This window comes from Solanum dulcamara, chromosome 10 (assembly GCF_947179165.1).
Source record: "Solanum dulcamara chromosome 10, daSolDulc1.2, whole genome shotgun sequence".
Lineage (NCBI taxonomy): Eukaryota > Viridiplantae > Streptophyta > Magnoliopsida > Solanales > Solanaceae > Solanum > Solanum dulcamara.
In genome coordinates, this window is record NC_077246.1 from 14,964,300 (window position 1) to 14,991,165 (window position 26,866).

The window sequence follows — 26,866 nt, forward strand, 5'->3', positions numbered from 1 at the left end:
CTCCCTTTGTACACCTAAGAAATTGTTCCCAAAATTTCCTATCCCATCTCCTCAACAATTCTTTCATTTGTTGGCTCTCTCACCAATCTCTTCAATGATTCGACCAAATCAATGATGTCCCTTACAATACAAAGCAACATCTACTACAATCAACTTGGAATATAATCGAGATCTTGTTTATAGAAGCACAAGAATCTAACTATTACAACTCAAGAACAATAACTTGTGTAATGCTAGTTTCCCGCATGCCCTAGGAAGTAAAAAAGCCTTGTATCGTCACACTTCGGTTTGAAGGCAAGTGAATTAGGTTTGATCGAGTTTCCTTTCTTTTCGGCTAGAACCCAGTAATATGAATGAGTAAAGTAGTAAAAAGATACAAGTAAAATAGTTTGGTAATACAAAGATCTAAATGGAAGACGTGAAAGATTGTATATTCAACTTTAGAGCAAAGATTGCCTATTACAAGTGAGAAAGATGAGATGGTTTCTACTCCCACATCAGGTCTTTTACTTATAGGGCAAAATCTCTTGGATAATATCATAAAAAGGCTAAGTCTAGACCCTAGGGAAAAAACTATTCTAGATTACACTTGAGAATTATCACGCAACCGTAGGTTAGCTCAAGTTTTGTGGTTGATTTATGATAGTTTTGTTGTCATCGTGCTTTGTGCCTTGGATAAAGCAAAGAGACGGGGATTGAAGACTTTGTTATCCATGGGCCAATATGGATGTCGGTTGGGTCCGGAGATTGTCTTCATTGTTTACGGGGAACTCCCAACTTCAGGACCCATTGTGGTCCGGGGCTCGGACGGATCTTGTTGATCCCCCATTCAAACCGGGCTCTTACTCCTAACCATGATTCCACACGTTGAGATTAGCATTGGTTTAAAAGGTGAGTGTTTTTTACCCCATACAATAAGCTATAACCTCATTCAACATTAACATTGAAATTCTACTATAATTCAAAAACTAGAATAATAACACAATTATGTCAAATGAAGAAAGTAAAGAAAAATAATAAGAAATAAAAAATATGAGCAATTACATGGTTCACAAGTTTAATTCAAAAACTAGAATAATAAAGATTGGGAAATGAGAAGAAAGAAATGAAAGATAAATAATGTAAACTGAAAAATATAGTTTAAAGAGTAAAACTAAAAAAAAAGAAATTAAAAAGAAAAAAATTAAATAAAAAGATAGAAATTAAAAAGTAACCTTGTATTTACGCCATGTAATTACAAGCAATTTTTACCTCCCGCATGAGAATTAGAGTGTGTAATAACCCCTCCCAATTACACTCAATTCTCTACTAACAAGTAATTACTTGGCCAAACAAATAGGTCAAACTGTGTAATTACATCCAAATCCAATTCTCATGTGGCTATTCAGACAGACCCTTAACGTGAAAAGATCCAAAACTCTTATAAAAAATGTAGTACAATCTAGAGCAAATAAATGAGTATTGTGAAGCAAACATCGTTCATATGAGGTTGGGATGACTTGAATTAGAAATATTAATCTAGACTAATTTTGCACAAACATGAGGATATGATTTGAAAATGATTATTAACTACAAACTACCACTAGAAGTCAGGAATTACTTATAAAAAAAAACTACAACTCGACAAGTAAACAATGGAATGAAAGCAAGGAAAATGATGTCACAATCCGACCTAGGGCCTAGTCGTAACACGACGATTAGAATCCCGAAGGACTCCAATAAAGCCTCTTAGCATAACATTTATGAGCATACATAAGGTACTTGAAATAAATAAACAAGAATCAACGACATGGAAGCATAGTCTAAATAGATCATAAGTCTCAAAAGAAATGCGGAATGATAGACAACATAGACTCCACTCCAACGAACATCTAACATGCATCTACTAGTCTAAATGGGGGCGTAAGACAATCTCCTAGCTCACCCAATATAAAAGGTAAAAGAAGTCGTAAACTCATAAGAAATGAAATGTCTCGTGCTCGGAACATGAGGACTCACCAACAAACACAAGTGCTAACTCTAGCCAAGAGCGGGAGGAGGATGAACGTGATTGTCGGCCCCTACATTACGATACAATGTAGGCAACAAGGTGTGCGTTAGTACATGAAATGCACTAAGTATGTGAGAAGATGTATGAACAATAAACATAGGACATAATTAATATTGAATCATGGATGCAACACCAATATCATGAAAACATGAATAAAGTCATGAAAATATTAAAACATTTATTTCATTGGTCAATGCATCAAAAGAATTTCATAATCATCACAAGAACTTATAATTAGACTGAAACTGTGTGGGATAGGGCCTTTAACCGACATATAAGACCATGCGAGCTAATACATGAAATCCGATGGCTCCTGCATCTAGACAGGGGAGGCTACCTTGCTAAGGCATACTCCATTAAGTAACTCTTTTAATTGGGATATGTGGATCCACTAGCTTCGCCATATTGACATATGTAATCCTACACAGGCAACGTAGTTTGGGACTAAAGGTTGCTACTAGGATTTCCTTGGATAATACCCTACCTAAAAGTCCTCTCGGTGCTTAGTTAATATCCCAACGGAACTCATAAAACATGATCATAAACATCATAGGGAAAGATAATAACTAATATCAATCCATCTTTATAAAACATCATAAGAATAGCTCATCTAACATCATCATAGTAAAAGTATAGGATTAGCTCATCTACTATATAACTCATGCAATGTTGGTGTAGGCTTTCCATTATTACATATCTTTAATCATAAACATCTTTAGGGACTTAGCTTGCTTATTTTTAACTTTGCTTGAAACATCATAGAATCATCAATCATAAACTTCTTTGCATAAAGCATCTTTAAACTCATTCATAAGGCTTTCATAGAATATAACTTAAAAATCATGATCATATCTCATAAATCATACTTGAAACTAGCATATAGCATGGATCATTGGAATTCAACTTGAAATCATGCAATATGATGCGAATTATGTATAATTAGACTAATAACATTGAAACATATCATAATTGAGAAGACGCAATGTAAATCATGAAATTAGGGCTTTTAATTGAAGAAATCATAAGAGAATTGAGAAGAAATCTTTGGGATTCCAGGGATGAAAAGAGCCCATGGATGAAGTCCCACATACTTTGACCTTGATGAGCCCTAAATTGATAAGAATGAAAGCTTAACATTGAAGAACCCTTTTGAATTGTTTGAGGGAGAAGAACTTGAGAGAAAACTTGGGAGAGAAGGTTTTATGATTTTTGGGGATTATGGAAAGAATGAGGGGATTAGAAGACTTTAGGGTAGTTAATAGGTAGGAATCTAGTCCCATAAACCGTCCACATTCATTAATGAAAGCATAGAGAATGACTAAAATAACCCTCATGAAATCTGAATCCGAAACCCAAAACGAGCCCTCACCACGGACTATTATGGGCACTACGGTCTGTGGTCCCCTCCGTGGTGAGGTACTTGGGATTTCTGAAAAAGGGGTTTTGGAAGACTGCCCACCACGAGACCCACCACGACCTGTTATGGGCAGCACGGTCCGTGGTGGTCTTCCGTGGTGGTATTCTTGGTCCTGAAATTTTGGGGGTTGCAAGGAGGGTTTCAGGAGTTCCTCCGCAGAGACCTTCACGGTCCATGGAGGACAATATGGTCTGTGAATATTGGTCGTGAAGATGGTCCTAATAAGGGCCTGCAGGAGGTGGTCACCACGGGGGCCAGTACGGACCGTGGTCCGCACTACGGCTCGTGGTGGCCTCACGTGGTCCTCATCTCTGGGAACCATTTGGCTGGGCATGGACGACGGTGGCCCTTCACAGCCCGTGATACTCTTCACAGTCCGTAGTGGGTCTCGTGAAGGCCACTTGGTGCCCGAAAGCTACATTTTCTGGAATTTTATCTTTTGTTCCTCGTTTTTCGACTTTCCAACTTTCGGGGTCTTACAAATGATAAGACACTTAAAGTGAATTAGAAGGTCTTGGCTGGAAAATCACCCATATGGACTCCTTAAGCTACCACATTTGCCAAGCCTATTACTATTGTGTGGAATTATTAATCATGAGATTAGATCACCATCTTCCGATCAGTCTATAGGTCTATCCTAACGAAGTAACTGCAACATATGTCTATGTGTAATCACGCAATCAGGATGCATTAAGCTTAGCCCACAAAGGATTGTCTAGGGTTCTAATTAGCTTGTCCACCAAATTCATAAGATCTCTCAATAGAAGTGCCAAAATAACCTTTGTATTTCCCTTTTCCAATTAATAGCAGCAACAGCAACAACAACAACAACATACCAATGTAATCCCACTAGTGGGGGGTGGGGAAAGTAGAGCATACGCAGACCTTACCCCTACCTTGTGTAGGTAGAGAGACTTTTTCCGATAGACCCTCAGTTCAAGGAAAGCATAAACACATTATTCATGGAAACATAAGCAGTAACAACAAGACAAGCCTTTTCCAAATCACGTATTGAATCCCACGGTGGAGACAAAGGATTTTCTGATAGTTTAAAGATTTGATTAGACTTTTACTTTTACTTGACCAGTGAACTTTTGTTAAAATGGGTAAAAAACCAAAAATCTCTAGATTTTAGTTTGCTCTGGGCCATTATCACAAAATCAAATCAATACAGTTTATGTAATAGGAGGAAACATTTACCCATGCCACCTTATGCATGTATGTCTTGTTACTTGATCCAATTGGTGTTCTAAGATGTTTTTTAATCTCTCAACTCCTTTCTTGGACATGTATTCTTATAGATTCAAGAAAGGTTTGTGGAGGAAGACTACCCCCAAAGGTCTAAAGTTAAAGAAGTTCATTGAAGCAGCGGATGGAACTCTTATTCATGACAGTTCCTATGTTGGTGAAGATGCTTGGGAAGATGACTCTGGCAGTCATAATATGAAAGAGGTGATAGACCATGATACTAGATTGAGAGTAGAGGATAAAGAGACTCTGAAAGAGAATCTTGGAATTTCAGGTGAGTTTTGTCATTAACCGTGTATCATGTTTAAACTACTTAACCATCCTCCTGCATCTTTTTTTCCTCCGTCTAAAAGAAGGATGCAGGAGAATTATATAGCAGTATTTTATTATGTTTGAATTTATATTTATTTTTAAATGAATAAGCTGCACTCTGCAATCTCATTTTTTGTATTTTCCTGCTCCTCCGAATACTGGTAAAACTTTTAAGCGGTGGACTTTCCCTTGTATTTTTGGTTTGGGTGGGGGAGGGGGGGGGGATGTACTTTGCCAGTATTGCAAAAGGTGAGTGAGTTTGGTCTCAGTCCCATGATTTGTCATAAGCAGGTTGAAAAGTTACTGGTAAGTCATGACAAAGTGGAGGTGACACCATGTATCAATTTGAGGGCATTTTTTCCTTAAAGCAGTTGGACAAAAGAACGCTGTTTGTTGTCACCGTTTAAGAAAACATGAGTTACAAAATTTTAAACTTCTATATTAAATATGGAAACTATGTTAAAAGTTAAATTTTTGATTATATAGACTATTACATAAATAATTCAATAAATTTACACTAATAAAACAATTTCATGTATTACGTCAATGATAGGTTCCATTTTGTACTTCCTAGGAGCTCCCAATTCCACTTTTGTAATTCTTGCATCCAAGGATGCTTTGTTATTAATAAAACTCTTAAAATGTGGTACTTTTGTCCAAAACACTGTTAATAAGAGTTAGTCCTCCATCTAAGGACAAATATTGTTTTTTCCATGAATACAACCCTTTTCAAACCTTTCTATAACCCCATTTCAGATCTCATGACTTATATTTAGCTCCCAAAGGAAGGCCCGAGTAGGTGGTCGGGAAGGAACCATGCTACAACACATGTTATTAGCGATCCCCTCCAATTTTGTGCCGATAGATGGCACTTTTTATTTTCTTAACATGTTAATGACGAGGCCAAACATAGCTTGAAAGATCAGGAGAGTGAGGTTCAGGTATTGGACTTGGGATTTCTCTGCACCATAGAAGATGAGAATATCAACAGCAAAGAGCCAAAGATCAAATGTGAGATAGATACTGAGGTACCACTGTTGTTGCTCACTTTAAACCTTCTAGCAAGTTCAACTATTTATCTTCTTCCAACATTCTCATTCTGCTGAGCCCCTCCATTGCCGAGATGAGAAGAAAGGGATAATAGGTCCCCCAGCATGAGTCCCCCCCCCCCCTCAAGAGAGAGGAAACAAATCCATTTTACTTATATGAACCAAAATAAAAAAATTCATTATGCAATACTTTATCCACCTAATCCATCTATCACGAAATCCCGTATCCTTGAGAATTTTGAGAAAGTTGGGCCAATTTAGTTTGTCAAAGGCCTCTTTTCAATATCAAATTTAAAGGTTCACCACTTTTCATTCTCTAGTCTAGTACGTCATTGGCAATTAGAGTTGCATCAGGGATCTGTCTGCATTTGATAAAAGCATTTTGGTGTCCTGAGACAAGCCATTCAGCCAACACCTTTGTTGCAATCTTATAAACATGGCCAATAGGCTTCTAATCTCTGAGTTCAATTGCTCCTTTCCTTTTAGGTATGAGTGCAATGAAAGATGCATTAAAGGATTTGACCATGTGATAATTCTAGTGGAAGTGATAAGTGCCCCTAGGAATGTAGGTTATGTATGGGTCTTCCTCAAAAAAGTCCGAGCTAATATAGGTTTCAGGGCCGACTCTGAAGGGTAAAAAAGGTGCTGCCATAGGCCTCCAAATTTAAGAGCCCCATTTTTAGCAATAGTAGTAGTATATGTTTATTAAGAAATTTATACTTATGTAGACAAGTAAACTTCTCATATAAAAAGGAAAGAAACTTTACTAGATTAGGAAGAAAGTAATATTTGACTTTCTTAAAAAAGAGGAAGTACCTAATGTATGGATTGAAGTTGATTTGACAAGTGAAATGATTATTTCACCTTTTACCTTCTCTTATTGAAAAACATATTCTCTTCTGTTCTGTTTTCAAGTTACAACTTAGAGCTTTTGCAGTGTTTGTGATGAAAATTAGATGGGCTACAATGAGGGGAATGGGTGTATTTATAGTCTAAACCCTAAGAACGTCTTGCGTGTTTCAAGTCCATTATCTGCACGTTGGAACCATTATTGAAAAACGTGTTCACTTTTGTATTCTTTCTTACTCTCTTTCTCCAAGAGTTCATAGTTGAATAATTTAGAAGTTTAAGCTCCTAATTGTTTTATTGCTTTATAAGAAACATGCAACGACAACAACATACCTAGTGAAATCCCACAAGTGAGGTCTGGGGAGGGTAGAATGTACGTAGACCTTACCATTACCTCATGAAGGTAGATATGTTGTTTCCAAAAGATCCGTGGCTCAAGTGCAACAAATCCTGGTATAAAGAAAAAGAAGACATTAAAGAGAATCGAAACAAGGAACAATGCAAAAGTAGCCAAAAAACGATAAAATCATGTTATCAAAATACCATAAACAACATACTAGGATAGATTATTATTATAAAACAATAATAAGCAATGATAAAAATAAAAAATCAAGAACTACAATAAGACAACTAGTTCCGTTGCAAACACCAGTCATCCTAAGCAAGACAACACCACACTACCTACTTCCCTTCTACCCTAATACGTGTCCTCCATACCCTCCTATCTAGGTTCATGTCTTTGGTAACCTGAAGCTGCATCATAAACTGTCTTATCACCTCTCCTCAATACTTCTTCGGCCTATCTCTGCCTCTTCTCGTACCCTCTATAACCAACATATCACATCTTCTCACTGGTACGTCTATGCATCTCCTCTTCACATGTCCAAACCATTTCAGTCTCGCTTTCCTCATCTTGTCCACCAGGGAGGCCACACTCACTTTATCCCGGATATCTTCATTTCTAATTTTATTGCTCCTAGTATGACCATACATCCATCTCAACATCCTCATCTCCACAACATGTATTTTCTGGATATGAGATTTCTTGACTGGCCAACACTCAGTCCCATAAAACAAAATCGGTCTAACCATCACTCTATAGAACTTATCTTTGAGTTTGAGTTGTACCTTTTTATCACACAAGACTCCAGAGGTCAGCCTCCACTTCATCCATGCCACACCAATACAGTGTGTGATATCGTCGATGTCCCCAATCCCCTAGATTATAGACCCAAGATGCTTGCATCTATCTCTCTTGGGTATATTTTGCGTGTCAAGCTTCACTTCCACGCCTACCTCATGCATCACATCATTGAATTTGCAGTCCACATATTCCGTCTTAGTCCTACTCAACCTGAACCCTTTAGTCTCCAATGTCCGTCTCCACATCTCTAACTTATCATTCACTCCATTATGCGTCTCATCAATCAGTACTATGCCATCCGCAAACAACATACACCATGACACTTCATCTTGAATGCCTCGCATTAATGCATCACCAAGGCTAATAGAAACAAACTAAGAGCTGACCCCTGGTGTAACCCCATCTCCACAGGAAAGTGCTCGGAGTACATGTCCTTTGTCGCCTTGATGTAGGCTACCGATACACCTCTTGCCTCTAGACATAGCTACAAGACTTCCTCGGGACTTTATTATAGGCCTTCTCAAGATCAATGAACACCATATGTAAGTCCCTCTTCTTTTCCCGATGTTTTTCCATCAGTCTTTTCACAAGATGGATAGCTTCTGTGGTCGATCGCTTGGGCATGAATCCAAACTAATTCTCAGAAATAGACACATCCCTTCTCACTCTCATCTCAACCACTCTCTCCCAAACTTTCATAGTGTGACTTAACTTAACACCCTTGTTGAAACATAATTGAAGACAATGTTGTCAAAAGCAAAAAGCGCAAAAAAGCTCTATGGTCCGTTGGGGCTTTAAGTGCAAAACACAAATAAAACGCGGATTTTAATGAAAAAAGGCGCAAAGAGAGAAAAAATACAAATATATATGTTTAGTCCAAGACCAATAATTTATAAGCATGAATGGAAAATATATGAACATAAATTTTGAAAAAAAATATTATAAAGTGAAATGTCAATTGCTTAGTGTCGCCTCTTGGGAGGAGGTTCATTAGCAGGAAAAGTATGCCTTAGAACCTTGATGACTTCATTAAAGCACATATTAAGCGAGGTGAAGTACGCCTTAGAACCTTGATGATGACATTGAAGCACATATTAAGCGAGGCGAAACACTCAACATGTTTTGAGGCTTGCTTCGGGGCTTAAGCGCGCCTTTTACAACACTGGTTGAAGAGTACATAATTTAGGTTTCAAACTTCGGGAATTTTTTTTTATAGCCAAAAAATAATTTGAAAGTAAGTCTTCAAACTTCTTCAATCGGGTAATATCATTCTAACTTTCTTGTATTATTTTTTGTTTTGTATTTGTTATTTTAGTTATTTGACTTTGTAGGTAGTTTTAGAATAGTTGTTAGAATTTTAATATGTCAACTAGAAAATATGAATCCGGTTAACAAAGCCTCTCATTCGTTTTTTTAAAAGTTTAAGGCCTCCTGTTCAGTTTTGGCTTTAGGCCACTAATGTGCTTGAGCGGCTCCTAGTTGGGTTACATATGTATTAGTGCTTCGTAGTAAAATGCATAAATAACTAGTGTCAAATGTTTCATTATAATTTTTTCATGATACTACTTGTTGAGAATACAATTAAATAATTAAAAAATGGGTGACCATTTCATCTATAAGCTTAAGCTATTAGATGAGATGGTTACACACTTCAACATGGTATCATAGCAGGTAGAGGTCTTGAGATCGAATCTCACTGCCACCCATATCAAAAAACAAAATTTCCACGTGCTTGGTCATGAAAAAGAATCAGGCCCACACGTGAGGGGGTGTGTTGAGAATACAATTAGATAATTAAAAAGTGTGCTCTCTCTAATAGCTTAAGCTTTTAGATGAGATAGTCACACACTTCAACACTACTCAACTTGTTGTGTAAGTTTGCCGGGCAGAGATGTGTTAAATCGAGTTAAGCTCAGAATTTAAGCTAAAAGGTATGAAGGAGAACCAATTAAACTAGAACTGATCTGATTACGTTCTTGAGGTTCACATGAAGCCCTAATTTTTTAGGCTTCACTGACCATTTATACTGAATTTTATTTTTTAAGTTGCCAAGTTAATTCAAATTATCTTAGTTGTCTATTTAAGCATTTCTTTTCCTTTTTTTTTGCAGCTGAAAATCAGGATATGGGAGGAACATGGCGTGAAAGGCTTCAAGCATGGCACAAAATTCTTAGGAAGGAGAAGATGGCAGAGCAATTAGATTCAGTAAATGCGAGGTATGTGGTTGAATTTGACATGAAGGAAGTTGAGAACAGCCTTCGCAAAGATGTCGCTGAGAAGACAAAAGAAACCCAAGGAACCAGGGCATTGTGGATCTCGAAAAGATGGTGGAGATATCGCCCGAAACTTCCCTATACCTATTTTCTTCAAAAACTTGATACTTCTGAGGTAAATGTTTCGCTTTCTCACTTCTGCATCTTTTCATGCCTAGATTTGGTTGGTCCCTTTTTTGTTCTAATACTTCAAGTGGACATAAGTGTGGATGATTTTAAGTCTAAAGTATTAATGCATACATGGTGCATTTTAAGGATTGTACTTCAAGTTGTGGCATGGGTGACATAATGCCACCCCATTTTTCATTCTTTTGAGTTTTGACTGATGTTATAAGTGCAAATAGCAAAAGTTAGATTTCTTAAATAAAACATTTGCCTGTGCTTGAACTCTAGCTGGAAACTAAAATTTTCTGGTTCATGTGGATCAAACTAATATATTATCTTTACTCAGATATGGACTCACTTCCAACTAGATTTACTGACTTAATGTTCTGCAGGTGGCTGCTATAGTCTTCACAGAGGATCTGAAGAGAGTGTTTGTCACAATGAAAGAAGGATTCCCACTTGAATATATTGTGCGTAAGACATATCAACCTTTTCAGAATAAAGTCATTACTGTTCCTGAACCTCTGAGGTTTATACTGTTTAATGTGTTCTCCTCTCAGGTTGATATCCCACTAGATCCTTTCTTATTTGAGATGATATCAAGTTCTGGAGCTGAAGTAGATCTACTTCAGAAGCGGCAGATTCATTACTTTTTCAAAGTTCTTTTTGCTTTATTGCCCGGGATACTGATTTTGTGGTTTATAAGAGAATCTATGATGCTTCTGCACATCACGACAAATCGCCTCCTCTATAAGAAATATAAACAACTTTTCGATATGGCTTATGCTGAAAATTTTATTTTGGTAACTTTTCATCATCTAATATCTGTCTCTTTTATTTTTTTTTTGAATATTTTGAATCTACCAGTCACTTTTTAACTCCTATTCCTTGCGTACTTAGCCAGTTGGAGAAGTTGGTGAGACAAAATCGATGTATAAAGAAATAGTATTGGGAGGAGATGTTTGGGATCTTTTGGATGAATTGATGATTTATATGGGAAATCCAATGCAATATTATGAGAAAGGTGTCAAATTTGTGCGGGTAAACTTAATGATCCTTTCAATACTTGCTAAAACTTTATATTATGCAAATCTTGTTCAGTATGATTCATTTAATGCACTGCAGGGTGTGCTTCTGTCTGGCCCCCCTGGAACAGGTAAAACACTGTTTGCTCGGACACTTGCAAAGGAGAGTGGGATGCCTTTTGTATTTGCTTCTGGTGCAGAGTTTACTGATAGTGAAAAGAGTGGTGCTGCACGAATCAATGAAATGTTTTCTGTTGCTAGGAGAAATGTAAGTCTACTTCTTTTAATAACAAAGTTGACATCATATAGGGATGGGAATATTCTTCGAAGTAACAAATTTGCATCTCATGATTCCTGCACCTAAAGCAGCTACTGGATCACCGATCAAAAACAAGTTAAAGGGGGGGGGGGTAATCTCCAAGGAAGCTTCTAAAACAATAACAACCGGAAACTCATTTTTGTCTATTGTGCTTTTATGATGCAGTCAAGCATAAATTACTTTAAAGCTGTTAATCTCCTTTCAATTTATGTTAAACTCTTGGTTTCACTATTTGAACCAAACACGAACAACCAGGTCTTGAGCATGCCGAGTTACTACTGGAGATGAAGTACCACAATAACAATCCAGTATAGTCCCCTAGGTGGGATCTGTTGAGGGTGAGGCGTACATAGATCTTACCCCTACCTTGGGGGTGGGGGTATAGAGGTTGTTTTCGATAGACCCTTGGCTTGAGAATAGGTTTGAAAGAAGAGCAAGAGTAAACATCAATGATGAACGAAAGTTGACACATAAGCCGAGAAAAAAGCTCTCAGGCACATTTCCCGAGACCCTCCTCTCTCCCACTTCCTAAGAGGGAGGTTGTAAGTTCTTTTCCAGGGACTTTCAATTGGAAAATTCTTCCTTTAACCATAACTTATTGCATTCTGTGGTAGGTTTCCACCTTTTCTTTCCGACTTTATTAGACTGAAGCTTTTATGGCTTTGTCTACAAGATGGAAGAGGACATAATTTATTTCAATTCAAGTCTTTTGACATTACTAGATGGACCGTGGGCAGAGACACTTGGTTTGAATGGGTGGAATGTAGTTGAGACATGATGAGAAGGTCTAATATGAGTCTGAAGATAATGAGATGGATCTGCCCCATTCTCATAGAAGCATCCGGAGATGAGAAAACCATGTTTAGGTTATGGAAGACTAAAGAAAATTTATCTGAGTATTTCTGCATAAGTCAAACGATTATGGCAGATATATGAGCATCCTTTCACTTCATGGTTTAGAGAGAACAATCATTATTATCCCTGAGTTAGCCTTAAAGGCAGGATGGAAAGAGATAGCGTTTAAGATAGAAAGGTTCATTCAATGCTCCAATCATAAGACACTGCCTGAACAACCAAGATTCACAGAAGATCTATCCTATGCTAGAGTTGCTGGGGAGAGTAGATGGCTTTCCAATCTCCGAGATTCGACTGTGGTAGCTGGCAAATAGGACATTAGAATCAGTCTACCTCCTGGGGTGAAGGACACTGGGTTGTACAAGAGATGCTTGGTGGCATCCTTTGAAGAAGGTGAAATAGAGCTTCCGTCACTATCAGACATCAGGAAGTGGTCCTCGGTCATGTGGAAAGCTGTATTTGGGATCAATATTTACGAGATGTCCAACAACATGTTCCTTTTTGAATTCCCAAACAGGAATATGACTGATCAAATAGTTCAGAAGGAATGGAGATGGAAGAAGACCAAAGTCAGGCTCCGATGGTGGAACCCAGTTATTGATTGTGTACCTGCAACACAAAAATCAAACATCACTTGGATCTGTGCCTTGGGAGTGCTGCAACTTTGGTCTCAACAAGTATTCAAATAGATTGGGAATTTGTGTGGAGGTTGGATCTCAACAGAAGAAGAGACAGACTTGAAGAACCACTTAAAATGGGCAAGAATTCGAATTACAGGGAATGGAGGTAAATGTCCAAACAAGGTTCTGCTAGAAAGAGATGGAATAAAATTTTTCATTCCTATCTAGGTGGGAAAAAAGGTTCGATTTCTGTGAGCTTCGCCGGAGATGGAGGAATCTGGTGAAGGATCCAAAGGTCCATTAAATCCTCTGGACCTCTAGACAAAAGGAGTCTCTGGTATAGGGAAAGGACAAGGGTTTAAGACAATCTCTGGGGAAGGATAGGCAGACAATGTGGGAGGAGCAGAGCAGAGACAACTGGAATCCATTTAAATGACTTAAACAAGTCACATGAGAAGGAGATGGTCATTTTAAAGTCTCAAACACAGAGTCTGGGCCTACCAAATAGAAGAAATAAGGGGTCGTTTGGTTTGGATATAAGTTATGATGGGATTAGTTATGTTGGGATAAGTTATATTGGGAATAATTATATTGGGATTAGTTATATTGAGAGTAGTTTTTATTGCTTGTTTGATTTGTCATATTCAAAACTATATTTCTAGGAATAAGTTGTTTGTTTACGAAAATACCGTCCACTTTATTTAGATTTTGTTTTTACATTTCTGTGCAAACTTTAGTTATTCATTCTTAAAACTAAATTTTCCATATTATTTAACTTAAATATTTTTGTGTATGCATTTCCATGATTGTGCCGTGTGTTTTTCTAATCAAACTTTTATCTTATTTAACTTAAAAATAAAACTTCCATCTTATTTAGTTTTAAACAAAATTTCCATCTTATTTAACTTAAAAATAAAACTTTCACAATTCAGACTTGAAGTTCGTTTACACAATATGAGAAAGACAATTCTAAAGAACGGGACTAAGCAGCTTTTTTAGATTTCATTCTTTAATAGAACATCAACATAACAATAACGTTATAAAGCAATATAGGCATTTATCCCATCCATCCACCTAGAAAAACACCTGCCTTACACTAAAAGTTCACGCGCTTCTTTTTTCAAAATGAAAAAAACATTCTGAAATGAACCCACATATAAAAGTGGGCTGGTCTGCTCATTATTTGTGCTCGTACATTTATTCATTATTGCAATACAAGTATGACCACCAGCTTAAAAATAAAACATCCATCTTATTTAACTTAAAAATAAAACTTCCATTTTAAGTTTACTAAAGTAAAACAAATTTTATTATTAAAATTATCTACATTTCACAGTTACCTCATTTTAATTGATATATAAAATATAATTTTTACGTGAGCAATAAACTATTTAATTAAAAATATATAATTTAGTAGTGAAGTGAACATTTTAAGAGAAATCAAAATATAAATAAACATAAGAATTAGACAAATAAATTCAACTTATAATATATTCCTAAATAGAAATTATATTTATAAAATGTAGTTTTTTAATAGAAAAACATATTATCATAAAACTAATTATTAAGGTTGTGAATATTATTATAAATGTTGTTAACAATTACGTTAATATACATTAATGTAAAAAGTGGTGTATAAAAGAGAGTTTAAGGGGGGTATTTTTGTTATTTTACATACTTTATCTCAGGATAAGTTATCCTGGGATTACTATTCCATTCTCTGGGAGGAATAACTTATCCCATTACTAATTGTTAATCCCGGAATAAGTTATCCCATCCTTTGCAACCAAACAAGAGATTAAAGGACACTTAAAAATTATCTCGGGATTAACCCCTATTATCCATCACACCAAACGACCCCTAAGAGAATTGGGCCTGATGAAGCAGCCCCAATTCATTTCAAGTGGGTTGCCTGAAGAGAATTCTTTCTCTCTTTTATCTGACCCAATTGTTGTGGAACTTGAGGCCAACTTAATTACCTCCTCCACGATTTCACCTCAGACAGTGGAGAACGTAACTGGGCAAGGGATACTTTTGAGAGAGAGAAAAAATCGAAGGGGAAGAAAAAAACAGAAACAACAAAGGGAACTATTTTAGATAACTCCAAAATTCCCTGGCTGCAGGAGAGCACATTCATGCAAGAAGACAGTCCTCAGAGTACTGAACCTATCAACACCAGTTTGACTCCTTTTGAGGAAGCTATGTCTCTGAACCAACTTAGCCCAGAAGGAGACGACCTAGAGTTCGATGTCCCAATCTGGATCCATCAGAACATCAACAAACTGGCTGAGGAATTTGGAGTAGACATCAAGGGGTGTAAAGAGGAAGCTTTATCATTATTCATGAAGATTGACGGTATGAGGAAAAATAGCACCAGTGAGGGGTGAACAACAGTAAATTGACACCAGCAATCAAAGGGTCTAAAGAACTGAAAGGCTTAGAGTGTGGGAGAAATTTCAGAAGCAACGGTACAAGAAGTAGAGGGGGATACAATGTTCCAAGTGCCCAATGACAGTAAAGATAATCTCATGGAATGTGAGAGGCCTCAACCAGGCAAATAAGAAATGTGTTATCAAGAATTTAATCCATGGATGGAAAACAGATCCGTATTGCTTTCAAGAAACTAAGATTGAGGGGATATTAGTAACATTGTAAAAGATTTGTGGGCTAATAGAGGGGTAACGTTTTGTCAACTTGAAGCTAGTGGGACTAGAGGGGGCATTTTAATACTATGGGATGGGAAGGTCTGGAATGGAGTCATTAGTAGTATAGGAGCCTATTCTATAGCTTATCAGTTTACAGGCAAGAACCAAGATTTCATCTGGCTCCTCCCAGGTGTTTATGCTCCTAATAATAGAGAAGAAAGAGAAGAAGTCTGGTAGGAGGTTGGATCAGCTAGAGGTCTGATAAATGGTCCCTGGGTGGTTTGTGGAGACTACAACACATTAGGTATCTTTCTGAGAAGAAGAATTGCTCCAGAATAACAAAAGCAATGAATGATTTTTCTGAATTTGTTGGACCCTCAACTAGCTGGTGGCAAGTAGACTTAGAGGAAAGGGGGCATGCATGATATTGCTGCTAGATTAAACAGATTCCTAGTGTCTAATGAATGGGATGAAGGATTCAATAACATCAAACAATCAATTCTACAGAAAGTAACATCTGATCACACTCCTATTATGTCGCAATGTGGGAATTGGGACCCTGGGAAATCTTATTTCAAATTCGAAAACTGGTGGTTACATACAAAGGGGTTCTTGGAAAGGTTCAAGGAGTCATCAGAAAGATGGCATGGTGCTACACAAATTAGATATGAGAAAAGTAGTCACCGGAAAGATGGCAGTGCTACACTAATCAGATATGAGAAAATAGTCACCGGAATGATGCACGGTGCTACACAAACACTTACTGAAGGGGGGTTGACACAAAACAACCCTAGAAAGTTGTCGCAAATTGATGCACGGTGACCTCTCTGACTAAGTTTTCTTCCTCTGGATATGGGGTTCATGCATATATCATTGACCCTATTTTTGTTAACATAATCAATGGCCAGACAGGCGCATATATGGGTAGCCGCTCGCCGGTAGCGGAAGCTTTTTTTGATTTTCTACCAAGATCGTAGAAGCTCTGATACCATGTGAGAAATATTAGAGAAAAATATTATTGAATTGTGTCTATTATTACATTGAGACCCTATTTATAGACACATGTTAGACTCTTTTTTCCAACTAGGATACTACATTAAAATCCTTTTCAAAGTAGGATTCTATATACTATTCCTATTCCTATTCTAAGTAGGATCGTATATACTATTCTTGTTCCTATTCCTATTCTAACAAAAATAATAAAAAACTTCTCATGCACTTGATTAACAAGGTACTCGGTGGTCCTTATATAGGAGTCTTAGGTAACATATTATAAGATAGGCAACCAACCTCTATGCCAATAAGGGTAATAAATTCTATAATTAAATACAAGATACTCTAAGGTATCTTATAAAATATTTTAAATGATTTTCCTTGGGATGAGGCCCTTCTCCCGAGTCCTGATCCTCCTGCATTTATGATCGGCCCGCCTTTTTTAAGTACAATGAAACAAGATGTGTATGAATCTAGCTGCATGTTCACTTGATATTCAACAATGTGCTTTTGCTAATTCAAGGGGATACAATTTACGTTCAGTTCTCCTCTTTGTAGGCTCCAGCTTTTGTATTTATAGATGAGATTGATGCTATTGCTGGAAGGCATGCAAGAAAGGATCCGCGCAGGAAGGCAACATTTGAGGCTCTGATTGCTCAGCTTGATGGGGAGTGAGTATCCTAGTTTTATTCCATGGATTTAACAATCTTCTTTGCAAAGAAAATTTCATATCGGAGAGCACTATAGCCCAGCTGCTTTTGATGAGATCTGATTCTAGAATCTTATGCTGCGATCTGCTTGATATGGCTTCTCAAAGAACATTGCCCTTTCTTCTCTACCCTGTCTACAATCTCTGGACAGTGAGATTTTTGCTATTGAAATAGGTTTTTGTATTATGAGACAATGAGAAGTCTAGTGAATTGGAGTCGTTTGCTCTTTTTATCAAACTATGAACAAATATGAGTTAATGTGTCTTGGCAGTTGACTAACTTGCAGCACCCAACAGTTTAATTAATATGCTGACATCACTTTATAATGTCCTTTAAGTGTTGTTTAAAAGAAGAGAAATATATGACACATTTTCTGCTTGCATCTTCTTTTACGAGTGAACGAAATTTTCTCATACTAAAAACACCAAGAATTCTGTGATGTATTTTTTTTTGTATGTTTATCAAGTGCACTGCTAGAGCTAGAATATAACACTAACATACATAGCAAAAAAGATTACGCTAATATTCTAGAGAAGTACCGAAGGCAAAGCCACTTTTTCCCTCTTGTATTCTTGTATGGTTGGGCAGCCAAGATAATATAGGATTTGTTTGTGCAGGAAAGAAAAAACTGGTGTTGATAGGTTTTCACTAAGACAAGCTGTCATATTCATCTGTGCAACCAATCGCCCAGATGAACTGGACTTAGAATTTGTTCGTCCTGGACGTATTGACAGACGTGTGTATATTGGTTTACCAGATGCAAAGCAACGAGTGCAAATTTTTGGAGTTCACAGTGCTGGGAAACAGCTTTCAGAGGATGTTGCCTTTGAGAAAGTAAATTGCATGCTTCATTAATTTTTTTTTTCCTTTTTTTCTTCTGAACCGTTTATTCATATTCATTACTGAATCATTCAAGTAACAAAAGCTACAAATCTAATATTTTTTCCAACACAACAAAAGCACTACCCTTTACCTTCCCCAAAATCCCAACAACCCCAAACACCTGTCTAAGAACTAATAAACTTGGTAACAGCCTTAGTCCCTGACTCTCTTCAAAAACAGCATGTTTAGCCAACTCACCAGGTAACACAAGCCTAACAGCAGTCTGAATTTCCCTAGAAGTGATAGTAGGCTTCTTATTATACCTAGCCAATCTTGAAGACTCCTGAGCAAGCTTCTCAAATCTATAATTGATGAAATTGTTCATGATCCCCATAGCCTGTCTTGGAATACCAATATCTGGATGAACTTGATTCTCAGCACCTTGAAAATGTAGATCTTGTAACTCTCAACACTCTTCTTTGTCCTCTTCTTCTTCTTGTCAGCACCAGCAGCACCTGATTCCTTTGGTAACTTCTTCCCTGCCCTTGGCTTCTTCTCTGCTGGGGCTTTTTCAGCCTTTTTCTCCTCTGTTGCTGCTGGTTTTTTCTCTGCTGGCTTTTTATCTGCTTTGGTGCCATTGGAACAGAAATTCAGAATCTGAAAATGGGTTTCTAATAAAAGGAAAGTAGAAGATTTTTAGCTTGTGAAATGAATTTGTGTTGGTGCTTCATTAGTTCTCGTTGCTAGCTTGGAATTTCCTCTTCCATTTGATTTGCTTGAACATAAAATTACTTTCACGTTATATACAGCTTCTTTTCGAGGGGTTAGAAGCAACCCTACTACTGCACAGGCCAAAAGGCAGTTGTTCCTTTTCTTGTACCTAGTTGCAGGAAGACAATGATGTTCGTTTTGTTAGACTTAATGTATACTCCATTTGGTACACCTAATCTGAGGCTCAGGTTTAGGAATTTGATTGTAGAATTGTTTTCCTTGCACTTTTGCAGCTCGTCTTTCGTACAGTTGGATATTCTGGGGCAGACATAAGAAATCTAGTCAATGAAGCTGGAATAATGTCTGTAAGTTTGTTCTTTGTATTCTCCATTGATATATAATGTCTCTAATCACTTTTGGAGCTTCATATCAGTTGATCTATTGTTTCCTTGACAAGTTCTGTTTTCTTAAACAATGTAAGTTATTGGCAATTGACGTAAAATCACATAATTAACATGTTGTAGAACACAACATACAGTTTTTTCTTGTAAAAATGTATATTAGATTGCATATTTGAGATCATGTAATTAGCTTTTTGCTGTAACAGTGGACTTTACAGCATGATTTTCTTTGGATAAAAAAGAAGAAAATTAGATGGTGGATAGGGTAGCATGTAATATTTTAAGAAAAGAGTAATTAAGGCAAACTTAGGTGGCTCTAACTGAAAGTTGTTGAGCAGATGCCTAGAAAATCAACCAAAATGCGAAGTCAAGTATAAAAGCTGTCACCGCAAGTGCTTTTTAGAAATCACCTTTCTTAATGATCAACTTATCTATAGCAGGGAAAAACACAAACCACAAAATTGATTAGAACATCTTTTCGGGCACCCTTATAACTTAAGTGCATGCATGGCCTGATCTCCACCTTAACTCCTCCATCACAGATCAATGTCAAACAGTACACCGAAGTTTCCAAACTTTGTCAATTGATTAAACTGATTAAAACTTAAAATTTACATGATATATGCTAACTATTGTCCTCATTAGGAAACACTATTATAGGATTAAGGCTCGGTTAACCCAAGTTGAAATAGGGTGTCTTTTCAGTTTCAGTTTTTAAAAAAATAGTGTCTTTGGTATCAGGGAAAATGTTTTCCTCAAGGACAATCATGTTTTCTGGTTTTCCATTTTCTTGAGAGTGTTGGCTTACATGCAGGTAAGAAAAGGACATTCTAAGATCCACCAGCAGGATATCCTTGATGTTTTGGACAAGCAATTGCTTGAGGGTATGGGTGTGCTCCTGACAGAGGAAGAGCAGCAGAAGTGTGAGCAAAGTGTATGCGATCTTTCCCTGTTGCTCCTAAAAGAAACAAGATGTATGTTTATTGTTTGATCGATTTAAAATTTTGTAATAGGTATCTCGTGAAAAAAGACGATTGTTGGCAGTACATGAAGCTGGTCACATTGTCTTGGCGCACTTGTTCCCTCAGTTTGATTGGCATGCTTTTTCTCAGCTTCTACCTGGGGGCAAGGTATTATGTTTTCTGTGAACATGAGTTGTGTCATATTTATTCCAGCTTTTGTTGACTCCAGTACTCAACTGTTGCTCATTTGACTGACCAGGAAACTGCGGTATCAGTTTTCTACCCTAGAGAGGATGTGGTTGATCAAGGTTATACAACCTTTGGCTACATGAAAATGCAAATGGTAGTAGCTCATGGCGGGCGCTGTGCCGAACGTATTGTATTTGGTGATGACATTACTGATGGAGGAGTAGATGATCTAGAAAAGATTACCAAGGTAGACTCTATTTCTTCAAATGTTGCAACATTCAAGCAGTGACGGAGCAAGTACCCTTGATTTTACCCTTTGTTTTTTTTGGTTGTGCTGGGAGCAATAACTATAGGGTGGTGGAGTAATACAGTTTTATTGTCACACGAATGTTGTTGAGTCCCACGTCAGTGGTGGGATTGGGGACTTGGCCTCCGTATATGGTCTTGCAATCCTCACCTCTTGAACTAGCTTTCGTGTTGAGTTAGGGCATAAGGTCCATTTCTTATCATGGTATCAAATTCAGATCTATCCAAATTCTTGGTTTACATGATGTTGAGCACCCATATTATATTGTTCACACTCTAGTTGGCAGGTCTGAGCGCTGTGGTTGGTGGGGGGTGGGGATGTTGAATCTCACATAGGCCGTGGGATGGGGACTTGAGCTACTTATATGGTCTTGGGAAATCCTCAGCTCTTGAGCTAGTTTTTGAGGTTGAGATACACCAAAGGTCCATTTCGTGCAAATGTTATTGAGGTGTGGAGGAAGATATAACTTAAGGTATTGAGGAAATTACAACATCTGTAAACAGGGGTGATTATTAATAAATTCTTTGCTGGCCTTCTAAATACATGCCTACATATCTCTGTATGCTAGTACAAATGCGAATATATCTTTTTTTGTGTGTGTGTCAGAACTTGCATTCAAGCTACTCTGCTTTTATATACGCTTGATTTGCTAACTTTGCTTTGTCTAGCATTAGTAGTGGGGAGGTGAAAAAGGGACAATCATTGAGTATTTGATTGGTTTGATTTCTAATTTCTTACTACGCTTCTGACAGATTGCTCGGGAAATGGTGATAAGTCCTAAAAACTCTAAGCTGGGCCTTACTTCTTTGACAAAAAGAATAGGATTGAGTGATCGGCCTGACAGTCCTGATGGTGAAATTATAAAATATAAGGTATGATTCCTTTGTGGAACATGAACTGGCTTGGTTTAATGCTTGATATTTATTTTTCACAACACTCTCGATTCACTAACTAATTCACCTCCTTGGATGATCAGTGGGATGATCCTCATATAATTCCTGCTCATATGACAGTTGAAGTTTCTGAGCTATTTACTCGTGAATTGACAAGGGTAACTCAAATTTTCCTCTCTTATGGTTATATTTGGTTATTCCAGACAACAGAAGCGATTTACATTTCTAATCTTTCAAAATATGAATTTTTGCTTGTGGTTATATAATGTTCCACTTGTTAAATGCATCAGCAATTTAAAACTGTCTAGATGTAAGCAACCAGCCACAACTCTAGCCTCCCCGCACCATTTTTTTAAAATTAACCACGGTGTCTGGGCCAGCTAACTCTCCACACCAACCTAAATAGGAAAAGAAAAGGAATCAATCCAGGCTTCTTGATTATACAATGCAAGTTCTGAAAATTTTAAGTGCCATGGGCCTTCTTCCTATGTTCTTTGGTAACAACTTGTGGAAAGGTCATCTCAAGTGGTTAATAACTGTGCTACTTCTTTTACATACTTTAACCTGGTTTTCCTTTTCCTTTTTTTCTTGGGTTTGTTTTTGCTTTATGGCTGATTTGAATCATGTAATCTAAAACTGTAGGTCCAACATTAGTTTCACTCTATTACCATTGAAGTACTATTAACTGCCCCAAAAAAATTTAAAACTGGAGAGCAGTACAAATTCAAAGGAAGATAGCAAGCTTATTTAGTTCCATGATGCAACTTTGAGTTATCAATCTTTTACAAGCAGTTCTTCTTCTATCTTTTGCAATATAAAAGATAAATCTAACTTAATATATATCACAGTATATTGATGAGACGGAGGAGCTTGCAATGAGGGGGTTGATGGCCAACAGGCATATACTGGACTTGATTTCCAATGAGCTTCTTGAACACTCGAGAATAACTGGATTGGTAAGATAAACCTGCAGTTGTATTCTCTACTCCGTTAAGAGTATATCTGATAAGAAATGGAAATATATGTATTCACCTGCTTTTCGCAAATCAACTTTTTATCTCACAACAATCGACATACCAAGTGCAATTATTTTGCCTATTTTTTCATTATTATGCATCACACAGAGTTGTATGAGTTGAGGCCTCACAATGAAATCAATTGTATGAGTTGTTACATGCCATCTTATTTCCTGAATGGTTGAGGCCTTTCATTTAAACAGTTACTGAAATGCTCGATGTATCCTAGCTTTAAAGCATCATTTCAGGTATAGTTCTCAAAATAATGAAAGGGAATATAGAAATGGTGTATCTATAAAAGATAAAAAAATTTAGAAATGGTGATATATCTATAAAATAAATAAATAATTAGAATTGGTGTCAGTTTTTTTTTTTGATGTAATAAATGGTGTCAAAATTTTTCTGTGAGCCTGCAAGCAGATTGACACATGAAATCACACCAAAATAGGAAAAAAATAGGATGGTTGAAATGGAGAAGTGCTACTTCGGTGTCATGCGACCGAAGGATACCTACCAAAGTGTAAGGTAGTTCTATAGAACAGTATAAGACTACAACAACAACATACACAGTATAATCCCACGAGTTGGGTAGGTTGGGATGTAGGCAAACTTCCCCCTACCTTTGTGGGGATAGAATAGTATAAGATTAACAATATTATATGTGAGCGAGTGTTGGGCTGCTAAAGTTTAAAATATTCTCCAGTTGAGTATTGCAAGATGCGTATGATATGGACGTGCAGTCATATAAGATTAGAAATCATGAACAATGGCAAGATGGGAATGGGTGGTGTTGGCCAAATGGTGGAGAAAGAGTGTTTGGGAGAAGGTAAGACCGATTTGGTGGTTGGGGCTTGTTCTCTGGTTTTTGCTTTTGGGATGGAGAATAATGTTTGTTTGGGGCTGGATAATGTGAGAAATATAGAAAAAAATATTATTGAATTGTGTAAGAACAATATTACACAAAGACCCTATTTATACACACTATAAAACAGTCCTTTTCCAATTAGGATACTATAAACTATTCCTATTTCTATTCCTATTCTAAGTAGAATACTATAAACTATTCCTATTCTAAGTAGGATTGTGTACACCTATTCCTATTCTAACACTCCCCCTTAAGCTGGTGCATACAAATCATATGTACCTAACTTGTTACAAATATAATTAATACGAGGACCGGTGAGGGACTTGGAGAAGATATCTGCAAGTTGATCACTTGACTTCAGACAAACTTTGTAACAATATCTCCTGAGAGTATCTTTTCTCTGACAAAGTGACAATCAATCTCAATGTGCTTAGTCCTCTCATGAAACACTGGATTTGATGCGATATGAAGGGTTGCTTGATTATCACACACAAGTTCCATATGACTGATTTCTCTAAATTTTAGTTCTCTCAGCAACTGTTTGATCCAGACTAGCTCACAAGTTGCTACAGCCATTGCTTGATATTCTGCTTCTGTATTTGATCGGGCAACCACTCTCTATTTCTTACTCTTCCATGACACCAAATTACCTCCTACTAAAACACAATATCCGGATGTAGAACGTCTATCAGAGGGTGATCTTGTCCAATCAGCATCTGTATATCCGATGATATACTCATGGCCGTGATCCTCGAAGAGTAGTCTTTTACCGAGAGCTGACTTTATATATCGCAGAGTACGAATAACTGCATCCCAATGACTATCACAAGGAGAAGTCATAAATTGACTTACAACACTCACAAGAAAAGAAATGTCAGGTCTAGTCACTGTGAGATAATTTAACTTTCCACCCAGCCGTCTATACCTTTCAGTGGCTCCTTTCTTGGAAGGAGTTTAACATTTGGATCCATCGGAGTGTCAATGAGTCTACATCCTGTCATTCCTATCTCCTCAATAATGTCTAAGGCATACTTGCATTGAGAAATAACAATACTTGATCTAGACTGAGCAACCTCAATACTTAGAAAATACTTCAATCTGCCGAGATCTTTAGTTTGGAAATGCTGAAAGAGATGTTTCTTCAAATTAGTGATATCATCTTGATCATTGTCGGTGATAACAATATCATCAACGTAAACAACTTAATAAATACACAAATTTGGTGCAGAATGCCGATAAAAGATAGTGATCAGCTCCACTATGAGTCATGCCAAACTGCTGAATTATTGTGTTGACCTTCCCAAATCAGGCTCGAGGAGATTGTTTCAGACCATAGAGTGACCTACACAATCGACATACAAGGGTACTAGACTCCCCCTGAGCAACAAAACCAGGTGGTTGCTCCATATAGACTTCTTCCATGCAAAAAGACATTCTTAGTGTCCAACTGATGAAGAGGCCAATGACGAACGACGGCCATAGATAAGAAAAGATGGACAAATGTTATTTTAGCCACGGGAGTGAAAATGTCATTATAATCTAGCCCAAATATCTGAGTACATCCTTTGGCAACAAGGCGAGCCTTCAGTCGATCCACCTGACCATCTGGGCTAATTTTGACTGCATAAACTCAACGGCAATCAACAGTTGATTAACCTGCAGGAACGGAAACAAACTCCCAATTACCACTCTTATGTAAAGCAGACATCTCATCAATCAGAAAGAGAAAGTGCTTCACCTGTAGACTTAGGAATGAAAATAAAGGACAAAGATGATACAAAGGCATAATGTGGTTAGGATAGATGATGATAACTCAAGAAAGTACAATGTGGGTTAGCATTTCGAGTGGATCATATACCTTTTTGAAGTGCAATCGGTTGGCTAGGAGGAGGCAAGTCCGTAGTAGGAACAGGGTCCGACACATGACATGAATCATCTGGGACTACAACTAGACGCGGACGACAATGATAAGTCAGGAGTGGTGGCACTACAACTGGAGATGTAGAAGAGACTGTAGATTTCTCAAAAGTCAGTACAGGTAAGACCTAAGGTATGGGTAAGACCTCAGATACATGAGGATGATCAGAAGATGTATAGTAATGTTGAGATTCAAAGAAAGTGACATCGGCGGACATAGGTATCAATGAAGTTCAGATGAATAGCAACGATACCCTTTTTGAACTTGAGAGTAATCAAGAAAGACACATTTGAGGGCACGAGGGGCTAATTTATCTTTCCCTAGGGATAAGTTATGAACCAAACATGTGCTCCCAAAGACACGAGGGGGGATAGAGTAAAGACGTGACTGAGGAAACAGTATGGAATGTGGAACCTGATTCTAAATAGAGGATGAGGGCATTCTATTAATTAAATAACAAGACGCAAGGACTGCATCTCCCCCAAAACGCAATGGAACATGAGATTCAATGAGAAGAGTGCGAGCAGTCTCAATGAGATGCCTATTCTTCCTTTCTGTTACACCATTTTGTTGAGGGGTGTACGAATAAGATGTTTTGTGAATAATTTCATGGTGAGTCATAAACTCCTGAAATTGGGAGGATAAGTATTCTAAGGCATTATCACTACGGAAAGTACTAATAGAAACACCAAATTGATTTTTTATTTCAGCAAAGAAACTTTTGAATACAAAAAATAACTCAGAAATCTTTCATTAAGAAAACCTAAGTGCATCTTGAATAATCATCAATGAAGCTAACAAAATAGCGAAATCCTAAAGGTGAGCTAACTCTACTAGGACTCCAAATATCAGAAGGAACTAATGAAAAAATAGACTCTAAATGACCCTCAATACTATGTGAAAATGTAGCACAAGTGTGTTTCTCAAGTTGGCATGACTCATAGTCTAAACTAGACAAACTAGGCACCATTTTTTGCTGCTTGGATAGACTCGGATGTCCCAAACGTTTGTGAATTAGGTCGGGAGGATCTGTAACGGAGCATGCTGTGAAGGAATTTGAAGAGGTAAGATAGTAAAGGCCTTGTGATTCATGTCTTGTGTCAATCGTCTGTCCCGTACTACTGTTCTGCATGAGAAAAAAAATCATCAAAAACGAATATGCCACAAT

The 26,866-nt window shown here is 37.3% G+C and overlaps 1 protein-coding gene and 1 pseudogene across 1 annotated transcript in view; one reads left to right on the forward strand and one right to left on the reverse strand.

Annotated features, from left to right (window-relative positions):
- LOC129870647 (ATP-dependent zinc metalloprotease FTSH 12, chloroplastic) overlaps positions 1-26,866 on the forward strand; it is a 47,911-nt gene that overhangs the window by 15,888 nt on the left and 5,157 nt on the right. Inside the window, exons 3-17 of the mRNA XM_055945474.1 lie at positions 4,769-4,989; positions 10,180-10,457; positions 10,840-10,917; positions 11,008-11,250; positions 11,348-11,488; positions 11,573-11,740; positions 17,463-17,575; positions 18,232-18,448; positions 19,441-19,512; positions 20,363-20,482; positions 20,562-20,678; positions 20,770-20,946; positions 21,759-21,878; positions 21,983-22,057; positions 22,748-22,855. Of these exons, the coding sequence (XP_055801449.1) occupies positions 4,769-4,989; positions 10,180-10,457; positions 10,840-10,917; positions 11,008-11,250; positions 11,348-11,488; positions 11,573-11,740; positions 17,463-17,575; positions 18,232-18,448; positions 19,441-19,512; positions 20,363-20,482; positions 20,562-20,678; positions 20,770-20,946; positions 21,759-21,878; positions 21,983-22,057; positions 22,748-22,855 (2,248 nt within the window). The remainder of the gene's footprint in view (positions 1-4,768; positions 4,990-10,179; positions 10,458-10,839; positions 10,918-11,007; positions 11,251-11,347; positions 11,489-11,572; positions 11,741-17,462; positions 17,576-18,231; positions 18,449-19,440; positions 19,513-20,362; positions 20,483-20,561; positions 20,679-20,769; positions 20,947-21,758; positions 21,879-21,982; positions 22,058-22,747; positions 22,856-26,866) is intronic.
- On the reverse strand, positions 18,541-19,132 carry LOC129870116 (histone H2B-like; annotated as a pseudogene).